The 19,372-nt window shown below is 38.5% G+C and overlaps 1 protein-coding gene across 1 annotated transcript in view; it reads right to left on the bottom strand.

Annotated features, from left to right (window-relative positions):
* Positions 1-19,372, bottom strand: part of stxbp5a (syntaxin binding protein 5a (tomosyn)) — a 138,887-nt gene that overhangs the window by 53,372 nt on the left and 66,143 nt on the right. The window contains exon 5 of the mRNA XM_055149412.1: positions 6,800-6,934. Within this exon, the coding sequence (XP_055005387.1) occupies positions 6,800-6,934 (135 nt within the window). The remainder of the gene's footprint in view (positions 1-6,799; positions 6,935-19,372) is intronic.

Here is a 19,372-nt window from a genome sequence, read left to right as displayed (position 1 = left end):
ATTTTTTGTCCCTGCAATGATATTAGGGGTGTGCAGAAATATCAAAATATCGTATCGTTTAATGTGATGAGTTAGTATCGGTATCGTGGGCTGCTGTATCGATATATCTCCAAGAGTATTTTTTGGTGTATTTTACGAAATGATTTTGTTACAGCGCTACAGTTTTGTTGCTTGTTCAGTGGTGGGAAACTCATTTATACAACATATTTGATGTTTTCACTGTTTTGATGAGTAAAATGTGTGTTTCATATCAACTTTGTACAAGAAGTCGTTTAACAAAGACTTTTAGTATCACAGCCATGATTTTGCCTTTATTTTATTTTACCCATATCGTATCGATTTGAAATATATCGTATCAAAACGAAAGTGCACTGTATCGAGATACATATCGTATCATGGCCTATGTATCGAGGTATCCGCAACCTCTTAATGATACCCAGCCCTAAATGACATGAGTTAAAATTGGGTATTAGTGCTATAGTAATGGAATAGGTATAGGTTTCAGTGTATACTGTGGAATATTTCAGGCAATGCAATAACTCTCCATGGAGACTAATGGAGAGAATACATGGTAGACCCAAAACCAGAGAAGATACACACTGAACCTAAATATTAAAAGTCATATTTATTTGTTTTTAAATGAAATGACATTACACGGTGTAATTCAAATGTGAAGGTGCTGTCAAATGAATACCTCTGTATACAGTAGAGTCAGAAAACGCTGCGTACACAGGTCTAGTGCTCAGTGACACATGAAGACAGGAGCTAAAAGCCTGAACATCTGCTGTGACTCTGATGCCGCCCTCTGAGCCTGCAAAAGCCACGGAGGCAGTCTCTATGGCAACAGTAGTAACAACATGGCTCCTCCAACACGGGGGAATGAACGATCAGAGACCTCGCTTCACCTCTGAGCTCGCAGGTTACATTCACAATCTACAATCTGATTATGTGAGAAGACCACAGGGAGGAAAGGGACTATTTTTGGATATACTCCACTGAGTAAAGGAAACTGAATACATATGCATACTGTATATAATGCCAATGTTCTTTGACTCTCAGGGTTGGTTTGTTTCATTACAAATGTACAAACTGTTAATCAGCAGAGCAGTAAAATATTACATTTTTATTGTTTTGCCTATAGTTTACATGACTTTTTTTTTTTAAATGGTACTTTTATTTGAGTACAAGCCTGCAGATTACAGATTACATTTACATTATATAGGATTATTCAAATGTTTTCTACCACTTTAGCGTGATCAGGGCAATAGACAAAGGGAGACAAAGTGGTCTGTCATCCCGGGCCCCAGGGTCTAAGGGGCCCAGAATTGAACACGCATCCTTTTCATTTATATTAGAGTGGGGCCCATGTGAGTCTTTTTGCCGCGGGCCTCCAAATTTCTGTCAATGGGCCTGAGTGTGATACATGTATTTACCAGTAGTATTTACCCAGCAGCGTACTGGCTTTTTCCACAGCTATTTTATTTTATTTTTATAATGTTTTAGCGAAAATATCTCGTTTGGCACAGCAGCTTGTAAGACAAACTTTTTGACATTTGATCTGGTCAGCAATAAAACAGTTTTTCACTTTCAATCTACTGGTATTTTTATTAGAACATTCTGCACGACTCTCCCCGCCTCTGTATTTTGAGGACACTTGCTGGTGATATTTCTCCGAGCACATGCCTGGAAAGTTACATTTGCGCTAGAACATTAAGACCGGGGCACACTGACGTCAGTGCATCATCAAATATTCACAGTGGAGTTTTGAATAGCTGTGGGCTCTGAGTGGGCTGAAGACCACAGAGGGCTGGAACAGGAGCAGCCCAGGGTACACCACTCTCTTCAACTGTGTGCCGCTGTGAGCTGTTAACATCTACCACTCAACCACCTGGTCTGCAGCCAATCACAGAGCAGAATTAACAAGACACAAGCAGAGGACACACTGTAAAAACATTCAGCTCAAAGGGGTCGTGAAAACTGATTGAATAGAGTAAATGTGCATGTAAATAAATAGTTTAATAGTGAATCTAGCACTAAGAAACTACAGTCTATAGTCTCTCCCCCTTCACAGCTCTAACAGAATTGGCATGCATTTCACTAATGATCTGCACATCATATCAGGTTTGTGAAGTTGTATTAAATTGTTTTGTATCATGCTTTTGTATATTTATGGAAAAATACGGATGTAACGATATCCAAATCTCTTGGTACAATATTATCGCGATATGCATCTCACGGCAAGACATTTATTATGATATTTTGGAGAGGCTGATATAATTGTAGATTGTTACATTCCTAAAAATATTGATGTGGGCTGAGCTTTGGACAGGATTGCATTGCTATCCATAAGGAGAGTTCGAATAGGGCCTGGTAAGAGCTCGCTAAATTACTCAGACATGCATGGATGACATATAAAACCTCTTCAGGCATGTTTTTGATGAGAGAACAATGTTATAACATAGTAGAAAGCTCCAAAAAGTAAACTTGGCATAATGAACCCTCTTTAAAAACATAAATCTTAGAAACATAAATAAAATGTATTCAATTGAACTGCATTTTACAGTACAGTGTATGCACAGAGACACGTTCTTACCCAAAGCCACACATGCAAACAAATGAGCCGTCATATAATCTACACTTCCACATGTGGCCTTTAAGCTTGAACTCTACTGTCAGTGGTGCTTATGTAATGGGAGCATATATGTGTTTGTCTATTAGTCTTTCCACTGGAGCAGCTTGGGGAGCGGAGGTGTGATTCATGGAAGTACACTGACTTCTGGGTTAGGGCTCGCCTGGGGGGCCACTGGAACAGCCAATGAATCTCCAAATAGCAAGGGCCCAGGAGAAAGTGGCCTCTGCATATACAGCCCTGTTACACAAATAGGAATAATAAACAACTCTTAATAAAGCAGGCCGCTGCTTAAGTAGCAGTATGAAGGAATACAGAACATTTTAGCGATTGTTTTAACTTATTTCCAGGCACATTTTCTGGGTTTATTTTGGGAGACAATGTCTAATTTTATTACATTTGCAGAGGAGCAGAAACATAGCTGAATATTTTTTTAATAACAAAGTGTTTAATATAGGTAGACTGGTTGTGTGAAGCTGAAAGTACAAGACAGAAATGACCACTAGGGGTGTAATGATGTCCAAGTCTTATGATACGATATTGTCACTGTATGAACCTCACAGCATGATATTTATTGCGATATCATGGAGAAACTCACGATATGGCGGGAAGGCTCACGATTAGGGATGTAACAATATCCAAATCTCTCGGTAGGATATTGATTACAATATTTTGTGGAGGTTAAACAGCTAAAACTGTTAATATGCTACTTTTTCCTCTTAAAATGCCTTGACAAGACTTAATCCAAAGAACTAAGACTTAATAGTGCTTAGAAGTGTGCAGCAACATAACTCTTAATTTAAGCAAAGAGACTTGGAATTCAAGAGACCTGGAATTTGATATATTGTGAGAACGTTGACGATACAATATCACGATATTTCAGTTATGTTACATCCCTAATGACTACTGCATATTAATACTACAAGTAAATGTTGTTAAAGATACTATGTGACTTTTCTGGTGTGAGCCTTTTTGTCTCCATGGAGATGTTCCACAATAAGCTATGTACCACACATTCTTACAATGAATTTGCCTCTCCACTACTTGGTATTGTGACTTCCATTGCTTGTCTCCATAGCAATAGATACGTTTAATGTCATACTGTACAACATTTCAGGCAAAGCAATAATATCTCTGGACAAGATGACAGGTCCTCCAACAGAAAGGTTACAGACCGTTGGCTATTTTCTAACTTTTTTACAAATGAAGGTACATTTTATATTCTCCAAAGCTGTCAAATTAACCAAAAAATCCCCTACAACCCGACCAAAAAGGAAGGATATCTTCATCTTCCTCTTGTTTTTTCCTTCACCGCTGACTGTGGTTCTAGTTCTGAGATCAAGGGCTATTCTGGGCTAATTACAGGATCAGACGGGAACAATGGCGGAGGTAGAGATCCTTGTGTTTGAGAGGAGAGAATCCGCCCCACAGCTGCACAGAGCTACAAAGACCCAACAAGCCAATCACCTGCACTTCTGTGATCACCAAACACTCCAGTCTTATACGTGTATGCTAACACGGGGCCACGCAATATAATCTATACATCCACCCGTGTATCTTTACAGGGCCCATAATACTCTATTTTCTCATCTATGTTATAATGTTGTTTCCTCATCATGAACCTGGAGCTGTGTTTTGTTTCATTCACACGTTTAACACCCATAACTGCATATTATACTGAGTTCTTCCCTCAAACGGAAAACATTCTGTTCCACCTTGTGATGTCATGAGGAAATACTAAGTGCGCCACTGTGTTTTTTAACTCCATACACCGTCACTAGAATCATTTGGATGATTTCGGCCCTGGAATTGCTGAACTAAAGGTAAAAGGTAGCTATTAACTTGAAAACAACTGCTTCATGACATCACAAGGTGGAACGGAGAATTTTGAGATTTGAAGATACAGATAAAGGACTCAAGCATGTGTGAATGAAACAAACCACAACTCCAGGTATATATATTTTTTGGGCAACAGCATTATAACATGGCTAAAATCTCACAATAATCCATGTTGTGTACTCTATACGAGAAAATACAATGACGTCACATCAGCTATTTTGGTAGGCAAAAAGCGTCCGTATCAACAATTCAACATAGTCAACAATTATCGGCGAGTTTTAACTTTTCAAAGTAACGTTTTTGATCCTCAATATTAAGTGACTTAAGAGTAAGATGATGAAGTCATGTCAAAACAACTAAATGCAAAACCTACTTCAAAATAAGACGAGTTTTATGACAGACATACGCAACACAACTGTCAACACAAACAAGCAACCCAACTGACTTTTTACCTACCAGCCACTGTGCATGTGTGGAAAAGCTGGATGTAAACAAAAACAATGTTTTCTCATATAGGACTTTTAACAAGAGATTTAGACACCTGTGATTATACCCTATTAACTGGGTTTCTGTTTACTGATATATGGTGTCATTTTGAGGACGGCTGATAGATATAATATTTAGTTTTCAATTGTTATTTGCTATGAGAGCAGTCCTTACATTTCTCTTGGTTCTTTTTATGTGATTGTTGCTATGCCCCTCTGCTGCTGCACTGATATTATTACTAGTACTGTACGCTAATGTTTACATTGTGGGTGTAATGTTTACGTGGTGGGTGTTATAGGGTGGGTGCTCTACGCTATTTTGCAATTTTAATATACTATGCAGTTTGTTTGTGATGCTCTAATGTAATTTCGTTGTTATTTTATTGACAATGACAATACAGGAATTGAATCTTGAAATTGAATCTTGAATCATTCATGGATAGAATGTGTTTGTGTTTAGTGTGCATGTGCCTTGTATCTGTATTTATCTACGACTGCTCCTTCTCTCTTCCTACATCACCGACAAAACTTTTCCCAGTCTCATTTGCGCCATGACCCCACTGTGATCCCACTGGGCACCTGCTCCACCCTGTCCCATTCCCAGAAACACACAAATACAGAGGAGTGCATGGCCGAGGGAGCAGAAGCAAAATGGTTCAGTGAATAATTCAGGTCTCTACAGTCAGGAGCCAAAATGGAGGCTGTCAAAGTGATGGCTCCATTAAAAGAGCAAAGAGACAGGCTTCTCTCTCTCACACACTACCTGTCGTCTGGTACAGCACAGTCACGAGGGATACACTGACTAATGAGAGCTACCTCATCACGACCAGTTTAACCACCTACGTACGTGCACCACAGTTAAACTATTAATTTTCTTTTTTTAGATTTTCCAATTGCTAACACCCCAGCAACCAAAAATCGCAAATATGAGCAAAGAAAAGAAGGGAGACAAGGAAATGAGACTGGAACTATTATCAGGGAAAAAACTGTCACTCCAAATTGCCAGAGTGCCATGTTTTGGTTGGCGTTTGGACCAAGGCTGTGTGGATAATATGGTCTAAAATATACCGTACGTTACAAGCAGCAGTTGTACCATTTGAGAGCTTATACATTTACATTATGGATCTTTTAAAGCGCATATTATGATTCTCTAGTTTTGACTAAATTCGGTGAAATTATAACTAGTGTAAATAAATTATAGTTAGACAAATCAAGAAACAATTTGTGAAGAAAAGTTTCTTCTTTCCACAGAAGAAACACCTGATTTCCTGATACTTTAAAAACAATTTCAACAAAATAAAGGTGTTTTCTTATATTTTAATTTGTCAGATAATAATTTGTGTGTACATTAGATGAGGTTTGCCAGGTAATAGTTGGAATTCCCTTGTGCGGTGTCACAATTTCCAACCAGGAAGTAAAATTTTATACCTAAAAAATGGCCAAATTGAGAAAAAGTGTGAAATCTTAAATATATTGATCTTAACTGTGTTTTAGTAAAATGAGTCGCATAACCTGTCAACTACACTGTTTTATATAGATGAAAGTTCTAATTTAAGCCGTCATTATCATATTTATCCTCATTTTTGCATGCATTTCAGGTAATATGTACACATTTTCTACCAGTTTTTGCAGATGTAGAGGAGGAACTAAACTGCATTAACCTTTTGGTGAGCTCATATTGAGTACATTCTACCCCATCGGAGGAGGAGTTTACACCAAGATCCCTACTGAGACTAAAAATCAATGCACTGCATCAATACTGAACTTCCCTGTCTGCCCAAAATCTAAAATACAGCCTGCAGTATTTGAACTGACTGGGGTCATGTGACAGGTGGGCGGTACTCACAGCTCGATGGCTTTATTCCACATTATGACGTAGCCTGAGAGCATGAAGGACTCCACGTTGACAATGTGGACGTTCCCGCGTTCGGTGCCGATGTACAGCCATTTGCTTTGGAAGGGCAGGTGGCAGAAGGTGATCCTGGAGGGACAAAGACACATCAGTTTCGTTACTAATATAAACAAATAATGAACATTCAAAACCAAATTTTTTCCATCTATTTGAGCAAAAGCAAATACAGTATAGCCTCAGTATTGTAAAAGCAGCTCTTGAGGTCAAAATATGTCCCCTGTGTGCTGTGTGCATTTAATAAGAAAGCACTTTACTGTCAGATAATCAGGAAGCGCGTGCTGGCATGCTAGTAGGTGTTACAGCCCCAGGCCTTCAGTTCTAATTTGTTTTGTGTTTTAATTTGTTTTGCTGGCTGTCCTGATTCTTGCTGTGAGAGCCCTGGTCTGTGATTGGTGGAGTTTGTCTACGCCCACCTCACCTGGAGCCACGCCCCCTATTTAAGAAGATTGGCAGCACCTGTTCAGGGCTGCTTGTCTTGGTGACCAGTCTGCCATTTTGTGTTCGTGTGTGTCTCTTTAGTGTCAGTCACTCGTTTGTACTAGTACATGTCTGACTTTGTTGTGTTGAGAAACTTGTTTAGTTTTGTTTTGTACCTTTTTATTTTGCCACTTGATTCTGTTTGTGGGTTTATGTGGTTTTTACTTTGGGGTACTTGTGATTTAGTTTTGTTGTGTGTCTCGTTTTTGTATAGACCTGCGTAACCTGTTTTTTTTTTTGGCACAAAACTTGTTATATGTTAACCCAAACTAAGAAACCAAAATAACAAGATTATTTTCTGTACATATTTTAGCATGTTTTGTTAATTTACCCTTTTACATTTGTGTTAATTAAATATTACTTAATTTATTCCATTTTCCACCTTGGTTTTTTTGGTTGCAAGCTGGGTCGTAAGAGTAGCTTTACTGTGATGTCAAAACTCTAATCTGATGTCTGAACATTGTGAAAAGTGCTTACGAACTCATCACGGTGAATAATTGAGAGTGGATTGTATAAGGTACAAAGGAATAACTTGGGACTACTGCAAACCATTGAGCTAGCTCTGTTTTTCACAATTTTAAAGAGAATAAAAGTCCAGTACAGCAGCTATAACTGTTTTTTTCACCATTATAAACACAGCATAATGTATCACTCATTACATTCTATCATGAATTGACTTCTCAGCGATCGCTTGTTATTTTTTCCTTCTTGCAGACAACATCTGTTTGCATAGTTTTTCACATTGACCACTTTGCATAATTAAAGGTGCTATATTACACAAATTTAACTCTTGTGAGCTTCATGCCACGTTGTTACCTTGTCAAAAACATACTCAGAGTTGTGTTTTGTTTCATCACATGTCTGAGCAATCCTTTAATATTAGACTGTTTGGAGTTTAAAAACACAGCAGAGCACTTCCTGTATGACATGTCAAGGTGGAGTGTTTTCTGTTTGAGAGAAGAACTCAGCCTAAATATGCAGGGTTTGTGGAATGAAACAAAACACAACTCTGGGTACGTTTGTGATGCCAAAACAACATTATAACATGGCTCAGAAAACAGAGCAATATGGGCTTTTTAATATTTAACTGCTCTTTTCACTCAACATTACAAACACAGTATAGTGCACCACACAGGCTTTTGTATTACATTCTGTTGGGAATCAACATTTCTTACAAAAAAAAAGAAGCATCCTTTGTTGATAGAAACCTCCAAGCATCAAAAGTCAGACAGCTTGGAGGAGTTCTTGAAAAGCGCCTTCCTGTTCAATTCTAATGAGATCTGAATAATGCAACACGGCGACGGGAGCATTTACTGGTCCATCAGGCTGAAGCCGTGCGCGCACAGAGAGCAAACCACCAGACTTTGACGCGTCTGATCAAGGCTTTTCTACCCAGACCTCCAAGACACATCCAGGGCAAAATGGCCGCCCATATTTCTCCAGTTTTCATCTCCACCTCACCATCTCCTCCTTTTATCCATCTATCAGACTGCAAGCTTAATGAGAGGTTATAAAGGCCTCCCCCCTTAACCAAGAATATCAATTTATCTTTCTGACCCTGTATTTTTTTTACGGTTTCATCCCTCTCTTGGTTTCTTCAGAGGAATAAGAATGAGCCACCTTGGTAATTTGATGTGCTAATATTTCAAGGTCGCTCGGTTATGAAGGGTAGGTGTTGGTTTAAGGTGTGTATCTATGACAAATATGCTCATAAGTATCAGGAAGTAGCTTTATCTGACATTGCTTGTCACTTGTAAATGAATATTGTAGACCACAAAATATTAAAGAGTAACATACAGCTTTTGTTACAGATTTAACATTAGAGTACTGGTACACGAAAGGAGGAAGGGGGCATTTACTATTTACATATTAAACCATTTTCTGAGATGTCTTTCTGTTTCCTCATCAAAGTTGTGTTTCGTTTTATTCATGTTTAACACACAAACCCTGCATATTTAGGCTCTTTATTTAGTTATCTCAAACAAAAAACACTCAGTTCCACCTTGTGATGTCATGTGATAATAAAGGAAGTGTTCCACTGTGTTTTTAAGCTTCATACACCTTCACTAAAAACTTTTGAATAATTTCAGCTGTGGTGGAAATTTTAGTATTGGGTGTTGTTCTTTCTGTTCTCCAAGTAAGAAGTGTTAAAAGCCACACTATTCTTTGTCTAATCCTTTCTCTCACAGGAAGACTATAAGTATTTTTGGGTTTACCATTTACATTTCTGTTGGTTATTTCACATGTAAAGTGTTTGATCATCTTCACTTGTACTCAGATGTTAATGTAAAGGTGTTACATTTCAGCGCTGAGAAAGCCAAATGGAAAGCCAGACTAACTTAAGTGCAAACTGTTCTTGGGGAAGGGCTTGGACCTCAGAGAGTATTTAAGTGTCATTACCCCACTGCTCTGGGCTCAATGCTGGCAGAAAATCTGTCTGTGAGTAGTGGGACCGTTTGTTACCGGTGCAAACGTAATGCAACATAAACAGTCTTCTTGTATGTTTTGGTATTATTTTACAAGACACAGCCCTGGAATCATAGCCATTCTGGTGCCACCTAGTGCTTCCACTCAATTTAATTTCTCTCCAGCAACTATGTCAGGAATCAGAATAGACTAGACGGTTCACAAAAATCCTGGAAGTGCAAGTCCAAGCACCAGCCAATCAGCGAAGAGTCATACATTTTGTGTTGGCAACGATTCCCAAGATTGAGGATTTAAAGCCAGAACAAAGAGAATATTTGTTGAATTTTATCAAGGGGAAAGTCGTTATTGCCCTTCTTCCTACAAGATTTGGGAAAACCTTAATATACCAATTAGCCCCATTAGCGGCGCATTACATACATCACGACCAAATAGCAGTGATTGGTTAAATAGAAAAAGTACCCACCTACTGTCGAGCGAACGAATTCTAACGCTGCAAGGTCAGACGGTTTCCACAAAGTGAAATCGGCTCATGAATCAGGCTACTGGAATTGTCCATCTCTACTAAACTAAATGTAAAAGGTAAGCTCACTTGAAAAATACTACTTCATAACATCACAAGGTGGAACAGAGCGTTTTGAGCTTTGGAGATGTAAACAAACTAATAAGGATTACTTAAACATATGTGAATGAAATAAAAGACAACTCTAGTTATGTTTTTATGGAGGTAAAAACATTATAACATGCTAAAATCCAGTTTTCAGTGAATATACCATTTTCAAAACAATCAAAGGCAACATGATGATCTAAATATGTTATGTGTTAGCAGTTTATACTCCACAGAAATGTAGAACTGCAATGCGTAAATAAGTAAATTTAGTTAAATTCAGCAAACAATTTCATCCTCTTGCAACTGGTTTAATATTTTAAAGAGGTTCACTGCACAGCTAAGTAAAATCTTAAAACCAGTTACTACTCGCCGTAAATTTGCCTCCTTTGCCATCCACACTGTAGTGACTGTACCCATGAGTATTTGCTAACACCTTAATAGCATCAAGTGAAGTGACTGCAGCTTCTGGGAGCCAAGGACAAGTTTCACATAGATGTATGCTGTTCCCTTCTGCCCCAGCGCTCCTCTTAAACACATGAATTATTCACATTTACAGCACAAATGTCACAGAGCACCACATGAATCTCATCCCAACACGGGCCAAAACACCAAGCAACACCACAGCCACGAAACTGGGCTTAAATACCAGCACAGTGGGCCTGGGCTATTCAATCCTACATAGAAAAACACTATGAAAAACACTGTCTATTTTTCCTCAGTGACAGTAGTTTTGGTTGGTTCATTTGTATGTTTTGTTTTTAGAAAGAAGCAACGTTAAAGAGTCATGGTCATGTTTTGATTCATTTGATTTTCAGCAGTAGTTGGTGATGACATCTACATTGTCTCTAGATGAAACACCAGAGAAACAAAGCAAAGCAATTTATGCCTCAGAAACCCATGTGATCAATGAAACTATTAAAGGGTGACAGTAGCGACAGTCGGTAGAGTGTTTGTCCACTCATCAGGAGGTTGGCGGTTCGGATCCCGCTCTCGACATAAATCTCATTGGCACAGCGGTTGAGGGTACAGAATAATGAAATGCTACTTTAATGCTACTTCGTTCTTGCCTGACAGCCTGAAAACCTGAGCAGAGACACGCCTCAATTACTTTATAAAGATGTGTCTAGTCATCAATGAATCTCCCTGGAGTGGAGATGGGTGTGACTGACCAATCAGGGAAATGCATGGTCAGGCTGTATCCACACAAATATGGCTGCTTGCGAGGAAAAAAAAAACATCATGGATTTCTGCAGAATCAATGGACGAAGCCTTTTTGTTTTGTTTGTTGATTTTGTTCTAAATGATGAGTGACCAATGATCTCCTGTTACTGAACTAAACAAATCTGATGCTTAGTGCTATGGATCAATGGCTATTTTGTTTAATTATAAGAACTGGTGACCTACTTCATGTTTTATTTAATTCAGAAAGAAATGTATTTATTGTTATTATGTTATTTGTTTCAGATATCTACAGTAGTAAAACACCAAATGTTACAAGGTTTAATGTTCATGCAAGTAAAAGTTCTGCGCAGTAATAACAATAACTTCAGTTTTTAATTAAATGTTAATGGTATATTTTGTGTTTTAAAGGTGCAGTGTGTAACTTTTTGGATGGGGATCCGTCACCTGCTTGTTTCTATGTCATTGCCCTGCCTGGAATATTCCACAGTATGACATTAAACAGCTCTACTTTACATTTATAGCTCAAAAATATGTGGAAAAACAGGCGTTGTGACTGTGAGTGGGGTCGCCAGTGCACAGAGCTGGCATGTAACTTGGTCTGGTTTGGTCTCCATGAAGATATAAAGGTTTAATGCTATACTGCGAAATAAGTTACACAATGCACCTTTAAAAAACGTCCTGAACTGTCCCTTCCCTACTACATAGAGACACTTGCCAGCTAAACTATTGCTACTTTCAAGCCAAAACTTAAACACAGTAACCCTAAAGTAACTTGTACTTCTGTAACACTGGTGGCGCCCACAGATCCATTGGACATGTGTCTGCTGCGTTTAGTGTCCAGATGTGTCTCGTCTCAGCGCGGCAGACTAGATTTGTGTGGATGTATTTTGCTTTGGGCCTGCTTATATCAAAACACCCCTTATATAACTACTGAGTTTTATATGCGAGCCTGTCATGCTTGATATTCAGGGTAATTACAGTCTATGATGTATGTAGCATGTTTAAACACTCTCCACACAAGATGGCTGATTAAGTGCGCTCCGAGCTGCTACAAGAGGGTTAATTGGAACTGCAATATTTTAATTATGCACACACCCCTTCACTGGCAGAATGCACTAGAAGACAATATGTGGAGCTTGGGTGTCTTCGCTTTAAATTGAAGGTGTCAGTGCACATTCAGAAGATTTTCCCAATAAAAACTCCGTCTTATACAATTGTAAACAAAGAATATTCCAGAAAGAAGAAGATCGGATTAGTTAAAGGTCCTATATTATGCAAAATTAATGTGAAATGTGTTTTGTTTCATTCACATATGTTTAAGTAGCCCTTTATTATTAGTTTGTCTACATTTTCAAAGCTCAAAACGCTCTGTACCACCTTGTGATGTCATGGAGCAGTAGTTTAAACGGCGACCTTTTACCTTTTGTTCAGTAAAGATTGGCAGTTCCAGGGCTGAAAATTTCCAAATGATTCTAATGAAGGTGTATGGAGATAAAAAACACAGTGGAGCATCACATGACATCACAAGTTGCAACATTGTGTTTTCTGTTCAAGAGAAAAAACTCATAGTTTTGTGTGTTAAACAAAACAAAACACAGCTCCAGGTATGTTTTTGATGAAGAAACAACAATAAATCATAGATCATAAAACACCGTAATACAGGTCCTTTAAAAGTGCATTATATGACCTTTCTTATGGATGGTAGACTTTGCCTGTAATGTTCCACAGTATGACATTAAACTTATAATAAGCCTTTTCAGTTAAAGGGATCACCTCTCCACAGATCTAAACTGTAACTTTTCCAGTGAAAGGTGCTCGTCTCCACAGAGATGTTATTGCGTTGTCTGGAGTGTTTCACAATATTGCATAAAATTTATCTCTAGGGATGTAACAGTAACCGAAATATTGTGATATCGTACTGTCAAAAGTCTCACAGTCATATCGTGCGCTGTCACAGTATATCGAATCACAAGTTCCTTTGCATAAATGCATTGTTTTATGGTAGCAACAGCCAACAAACATAGGGAACTACATATCCCATGATTCATTTCAGTGCAGACAACATGAAGAGATATGTTTTTTATTTGAATTCTTGGGATTATGATGGAAATAATTCACACCAAAATCTTGTCAAAGTATTGTAAAAGCAAAAAAGTGTTCCATCTACAATTATATTAGCCTCTAGCCTCTTCAAAATATTGCAATAAATATCGTACTGTCAGATGTATGTTGTGATAATATCATACCGAGAAATTTGGATATCGTTACATTCCAACTTATCTATCTCCATGGAGACGAGCAGATGACGTGACCAGACGAAGTTACAGATCAGATCAGTTGAGAGATGACAACACTCCCTGTAAAAACGCAATGTACTTTTGATCAATAAAAACACATGTAAAAGAATAAATGATAGATCAGTTTAATGCCATACTGTGAATATTCGATGGAGAGGAGCAGGTAAGGGAAACGCAACCACAAAAAGTTACACAATGAACCTTTAAGAAGCACTCAGTTTAAAAAGTAGTGAAGTAAAAGTTGAATTTAAAAACACAAACTTAAATTCCACCCACGTATAAAACAAAAAATAATATGCAAAAAAAAAAAAAACTCCATTGGTACAAGTGAGTGCCAGGGTACCATCCACAGTAAAACAACAATTTGAACATTGGAAGCCATACACAATGATTATTCAGATTGGCTTGCAGTTTATGTGTGTGTGTGTCCATTTGCTCCTCCAGCGTGGGATGTGTTTTTGAAAATATGCATTGTTTATGTGACATCGGGTTCACAGTTGCTTTGTGAAATCTTGCATTCTCAAATAGTCACCATCACGACTGCTTAAAGGTGCACTGTGGAACTTTTCTAGTGGTGGGTCTGTCATCTGATTTTTTCCATAGAGATGTTTTTGCCTGAAATGTTCCACAGTAGCTTTATACCTGTCTATCTTGCATTTATTCAATTACATTGTTTTTATTGCTTAAAGGTGCATTGCGTAACTTTCCTGGGGGAGGGTTGTTAAATGCTTTTCTCCATGGAGATGTTATTGCTTTATCTTTTATTTACAGTACGGTATTAAACCTTTCTATCTTCATGGAGACCAAACCAGACGAAGTTTCAGGTCAGATCTGTGGAGAGGCGACCCAGCTCACAGTCAGAATGACTGTTTTTCTAGATATTTTTGAGCTATAAAACCACCTGTAATTGAATAAATATAAAGTAGAGCTGTTTAATGTCATACTGTGGAACATTTCAGGCAGAGCAATGGCATATCCATAGAAACAAGCAGCTAACAAACCCCTAAACAAAAAGTTATAAAGTGCACCTTTTAAAAAACAGGAGCAGGGTCAGCTATCCACAGATCTGATGTTTAACTTGGCTTGGTGGTGTCACTTTTTTGTCTCTATGGTTATGTTTAATGCAATACTGTGGAGAATTCTGGACAAAGAAACAACATCTCCATGGACAGAGGAGGTAACAGATCCTTTGCCAGAAAAGTTACACAGTGCAGCTTTACCGGCCGCTACCAGATCACCAACGTAAGACACAGAGAATGAATGCAGGAGTTGTAGTTCGTGTTATTAAAGCGATTTTGTGATAGGCCCATCATGCAGGTAGAATGGAGTGATCTGTCCCAGGCTTGTTCGCTCAAACTTGCAATCAGCTGCGTGATTTTGCCACAGAGAACTTTGATTAAAGGGAGTTTTTACTTTAAAATGGACTCCAAAGTGGCACCTATCCGTAGTGACAGAGTATTACTGCTGCAAGGTACTCATCTGGGAAGTAGAAAGGTGCACTGAGAGAGAAGGCAGAAAAGGTTTATGGTAATTTCATTGGACATGTTAGGATTACTCACACAAAAACTGATGACTAAAAAGGGCCTAAAATGAAAAGTGGAAAAAAAGTTTGACATTATTTTGTAAGGCATATTAACTAAATTAAAAGGCTATTATGTCATTTTCTCATCTATGTTATAATGTTGTTCCCTCATCAAAAGACTAATAGACAGACTAATAATAAAGTGTTACTCAAACATGTGAATGAAATAAAACACAACTCCAGGTCTGTTTTTGATGAGGTAACATCATGGCTAAACGCTCACAAGACTCAATTTTGCATAATATAGGACCTTTAAACATGGGAGCCAAAAACGATATCCAGCATTTGACTACGTGGGTTAGGACTCGGCAATATGACAATAAAATGTAGCTTTATACTTCAACACGCACACTTACACACTTAATCCTCCGTTATCTTCTGAGTGATTGACAATACATGCATCCCGAATTTCGGATTTCTGGTCATTGCGCAATGCATACTGGGAAGAGCCCTCCCAAAAAGTGAGCATCAAACCGCCATGTTTGATTTCCCAGTGGGTTGCGGCTATTGTCAAAGTCAATCTTTTCAAGTCTTTTGAATCATATCACTTTTGTTTTTGGTTCTGATATTGTCATATTGTAGTTACTCGATTCGAACATCGTAATTGTGTAGTTGCTGGATGTCCTAACAGCGGAAAACGGCTTGAGAAACGGGCTTCAGAAGTTTGCAAACTCCATAACTGCAAAAGCTGAATCAGACCTGTGTGACTGCAAACCTCTGTTCAAACTGTTTCCCTTCCCAGCGGAATTGAAAAACAGTGAAAGGCGAAGGCTATGGGCAGTATTGATACACGGGAGGATGAAAAAGGTAACCTTTGGCTGCCTGAGAAATCATTCCAAGTTTGCAGCAAACATTTTGTATGTGGAGTGCCATAACTAAAATATGACTATCAGAACCAGAAACAAAAGTGATATGGTTCAAAAGACTTCAAAAAAATCAGCTTTGACAACAGACGCATCCCACTAGGAAATCAAACATGGCAGTTTGATGCTCACTTTTTCAGAGGGCTCTTCCCAGTATGCATTGCACGATGACCAAAAGTCCAAAATGCGGGATGCGTGTATTGGAAATGACCAATTACATTTAAAGGTGCAGGGTCTGTCAAATGCTTTTGTCCATGGAGATGTTATTGCTTTCTGCACAGTATGGTATTAAATTATTCTATCTTCATGGAGACCAAACCAGACGAAGTTACAGGTCAGATCTGTGGAGAGGCAACCACGCTTACAGTCAGAATGCCTGTTTTTCTAGGTATGTTTGCACTACAAAAAGACCTATAATTGAATAAATGTAAGGTTGAGCTGTTTAATGTCATACAGTGTAGTATTCCAGGCAGAGAATTGACATATCCATAGAAAAAAAAAACAGGTGATGGAACCCCAACCAAAAAGTTACACTGTGCACCTTTAAATGTCCAATCTCAGAAACAGATATCATTACTTACCACTTGAAGGTATTAGCCAGGTTGGCGTCACCTAGTGCCTCCGCTCAATTTAATTTCTCTCCAGCGACTAGGTCAGGAATTGGAATACACTAGACGGTTCTCAAAAACCCCAAAAACGCTCAGGCTCATGAATCAGGTTAGAAGGTATTAGCCAGAATAATGATATTGTGATATGAACTTTTAGCCATATCACCCATCCCTAAATTCAACAATGTTAGCCAAAAACTAGACAAGCATTCATTCAATTGGCAATATTATAAGGGGAGTGAAAATTTGAAAGTGAACATTTGCAATTCAATACATGTAGAGTTATCCATCATGGGTCAAACAGTACAAGAACTAATCACACACAGGCTGATGGCATGAAGTATCAAATTGGCAAGTCCCTAAAGTGGATTAAAACTACTTTTTTAATCTAAATACTGTGCCCTCTGGTCCAGGTCCCAATTATGGAGAATCTAATCTTTTTGCTTCCACACCACACATGTAATATAGAAAAGGCACCCAGTTTTGTAATTAAAAGGTTGCAGGACTTGAGTCACCTTCATATCTCTTTAATATATGTGTTCGCACAGTTAGAAGGTTAAGTAGTGCAGGCCTAGGGTGAAGTCGAGAAGGATTTCATGCTGGATTGCACCGCAGTAGACGTTAGGTACTTTTTGGTCAAATATCTTTAGGCAAACTCTATGTAGATGAGCCATCCGAAAGCTGAGAATCATTTAATTAAAAACACAAAATCCCCAGAAGGGCAGAATTTAGGGCAGTATTTAAGATTCTGCCGCTGACAATATGGTCAAGCTGGAGATATCACTAACTGAAAATAAAGTAGACTGAGCTCCACAAAATGTAAAAAAAAAAAAAAAAAAAAAGTGCATTACAAATGACCTGTATAATAAAATCTTGGGTGTGTGTGTGTGAAAGTTTCTCCAGCCATAATGGACTATAAATTGTGCTGCATAATATATCGCAAGCAGCTAGAATTAGCACATTTATCAAAGTGCAGACACTGCAGTCATGTAAATAAATGAAAGTCCTCAGCAAACATTAAAAGATCCTGTTTTTTTATAGAAAATGCACTGTAGTTTAGACCTCTAGACCTTTAAAAACATTTACTGAAAACGTGTGGGAGTTTTGTTGTTTATATTCCAGTCTTCTCTAAAATGTTAATTCTCCTGGTCATATTTAAAAAACGCACTGTGAACTAAAACTAGCTTTTAAATAATAAAATGTACTTACTGCATTTCAAAAGAGAGATAAACAAGTGAGTTACAAGGTCAAAGAAAGCATCATCTTAAGCAACTACTTCTAGGCTTGGAACCTACAATGAAGGCCTAAATAAAAAAATAACCTATAGGGAGAGACTGAGGTACACTTTATTAGACAGGCTGGTGCCACCTAGCGCCTCTGCTCAATTTCATTTTTCTCCAGCGACTAGGTCAGGAATCAGAACACACTAGATGGTTTGCAAGAACCTCGGAAGTTGTAGACCACACACCGTCCAATCAGCGAAGAGCTGTGAAGTCATGACGTCAAACTCAAGCGCCTGTCTGGGTCCTTTTTATGGTACAGCACAACAGTAAACAAAGCGGTCGAGATGGATGTAGACAAAGCCATACATTCTGTGTTGGAAACGACTCCCGAGATTGAGGATTTACAGCCGGAACAAAGAGAATGTTTGGTGAATTCTATCGAGTGAAAAATGTTATTGCTCTTCTTCCTACGGGATTTGGTGCATTACATACGTCACGACTAAATAGCAGCGATTGGTTAAATTAAAAAAGTACTCGCCTATAGTCAAGTGAACGAATCCTAATGTTGTGAGGTCAGATGGTTTTCCACAGCTGATGAATCAGGCTAACACTTTATTGTCCCTGTAGGAAAATTTGTCCTCTGCATTTGATCCATCCTTCAATCATCTCCATCATCCATCTCCATGATTTTGTTGTTAACCTGTTGTACCTATTGTATGATACATGTTTTGGTTTGATGGGGGAAACCAGCGTGCCCAGAGGAAACCCACCAAGACATGAGGAGAACACGCAAGCTCCACACAGAAAGAGAATCAAACCATGCACTTCCTTGCCTGTGAGCCGTGCTGTACCATGAGGTGGCTGTAGTATATATTACCTGAATCATGAGGAAGACTTTCTGCATACTGTTTTATAAAATCCTAAAACAATAGTTAGCTGATGACCTGAGAAAGAAGCAACAAACTTTAGTGTAAAAAATATGCCGTATTATGTCATCGCCTTGTCAACACAACCAAAACACACGCCTGACTTTCCCCTTAACTAGCTGTGCACAAGTCAAAATGTCGACTATACTTTTGTTTTGTTTTGACCCTTTGCACCTTATTACCTCCAATCACAGAACCGAGCTTTGACGATGCCCCTCCAGCCGCAGACTCTCCCTGTGGAGCCCGGTGAGGTGACGAGAGCTTCCTACGCCAGGATGAGTCTGCAGGATTTGCTGTTTGTGCCCTCCTACCCAC

The sequence above is a fragment of the Boleophthalmus pectinirostris genome, unplaced genomic scaffold (genome assembly GCF_026225935.1).
Source record: "Boleophthalmus pectinirostris isolate CB_2022bp ecotype Guang Dong unplaced genomic scaffold, ASM2622593v1 HiC_scaffold_13, whole genome shotgun sequence".
NCBI lineage: Eukaryota > Metazoa > Chordata > Actinopteri > Gobiiformes > Gobiidae > Boleophthalmus > Boleophthalmus pectinirostris.
This window is presented reverse-complemented; position numbering and strand designations above follow the sequence as displayed.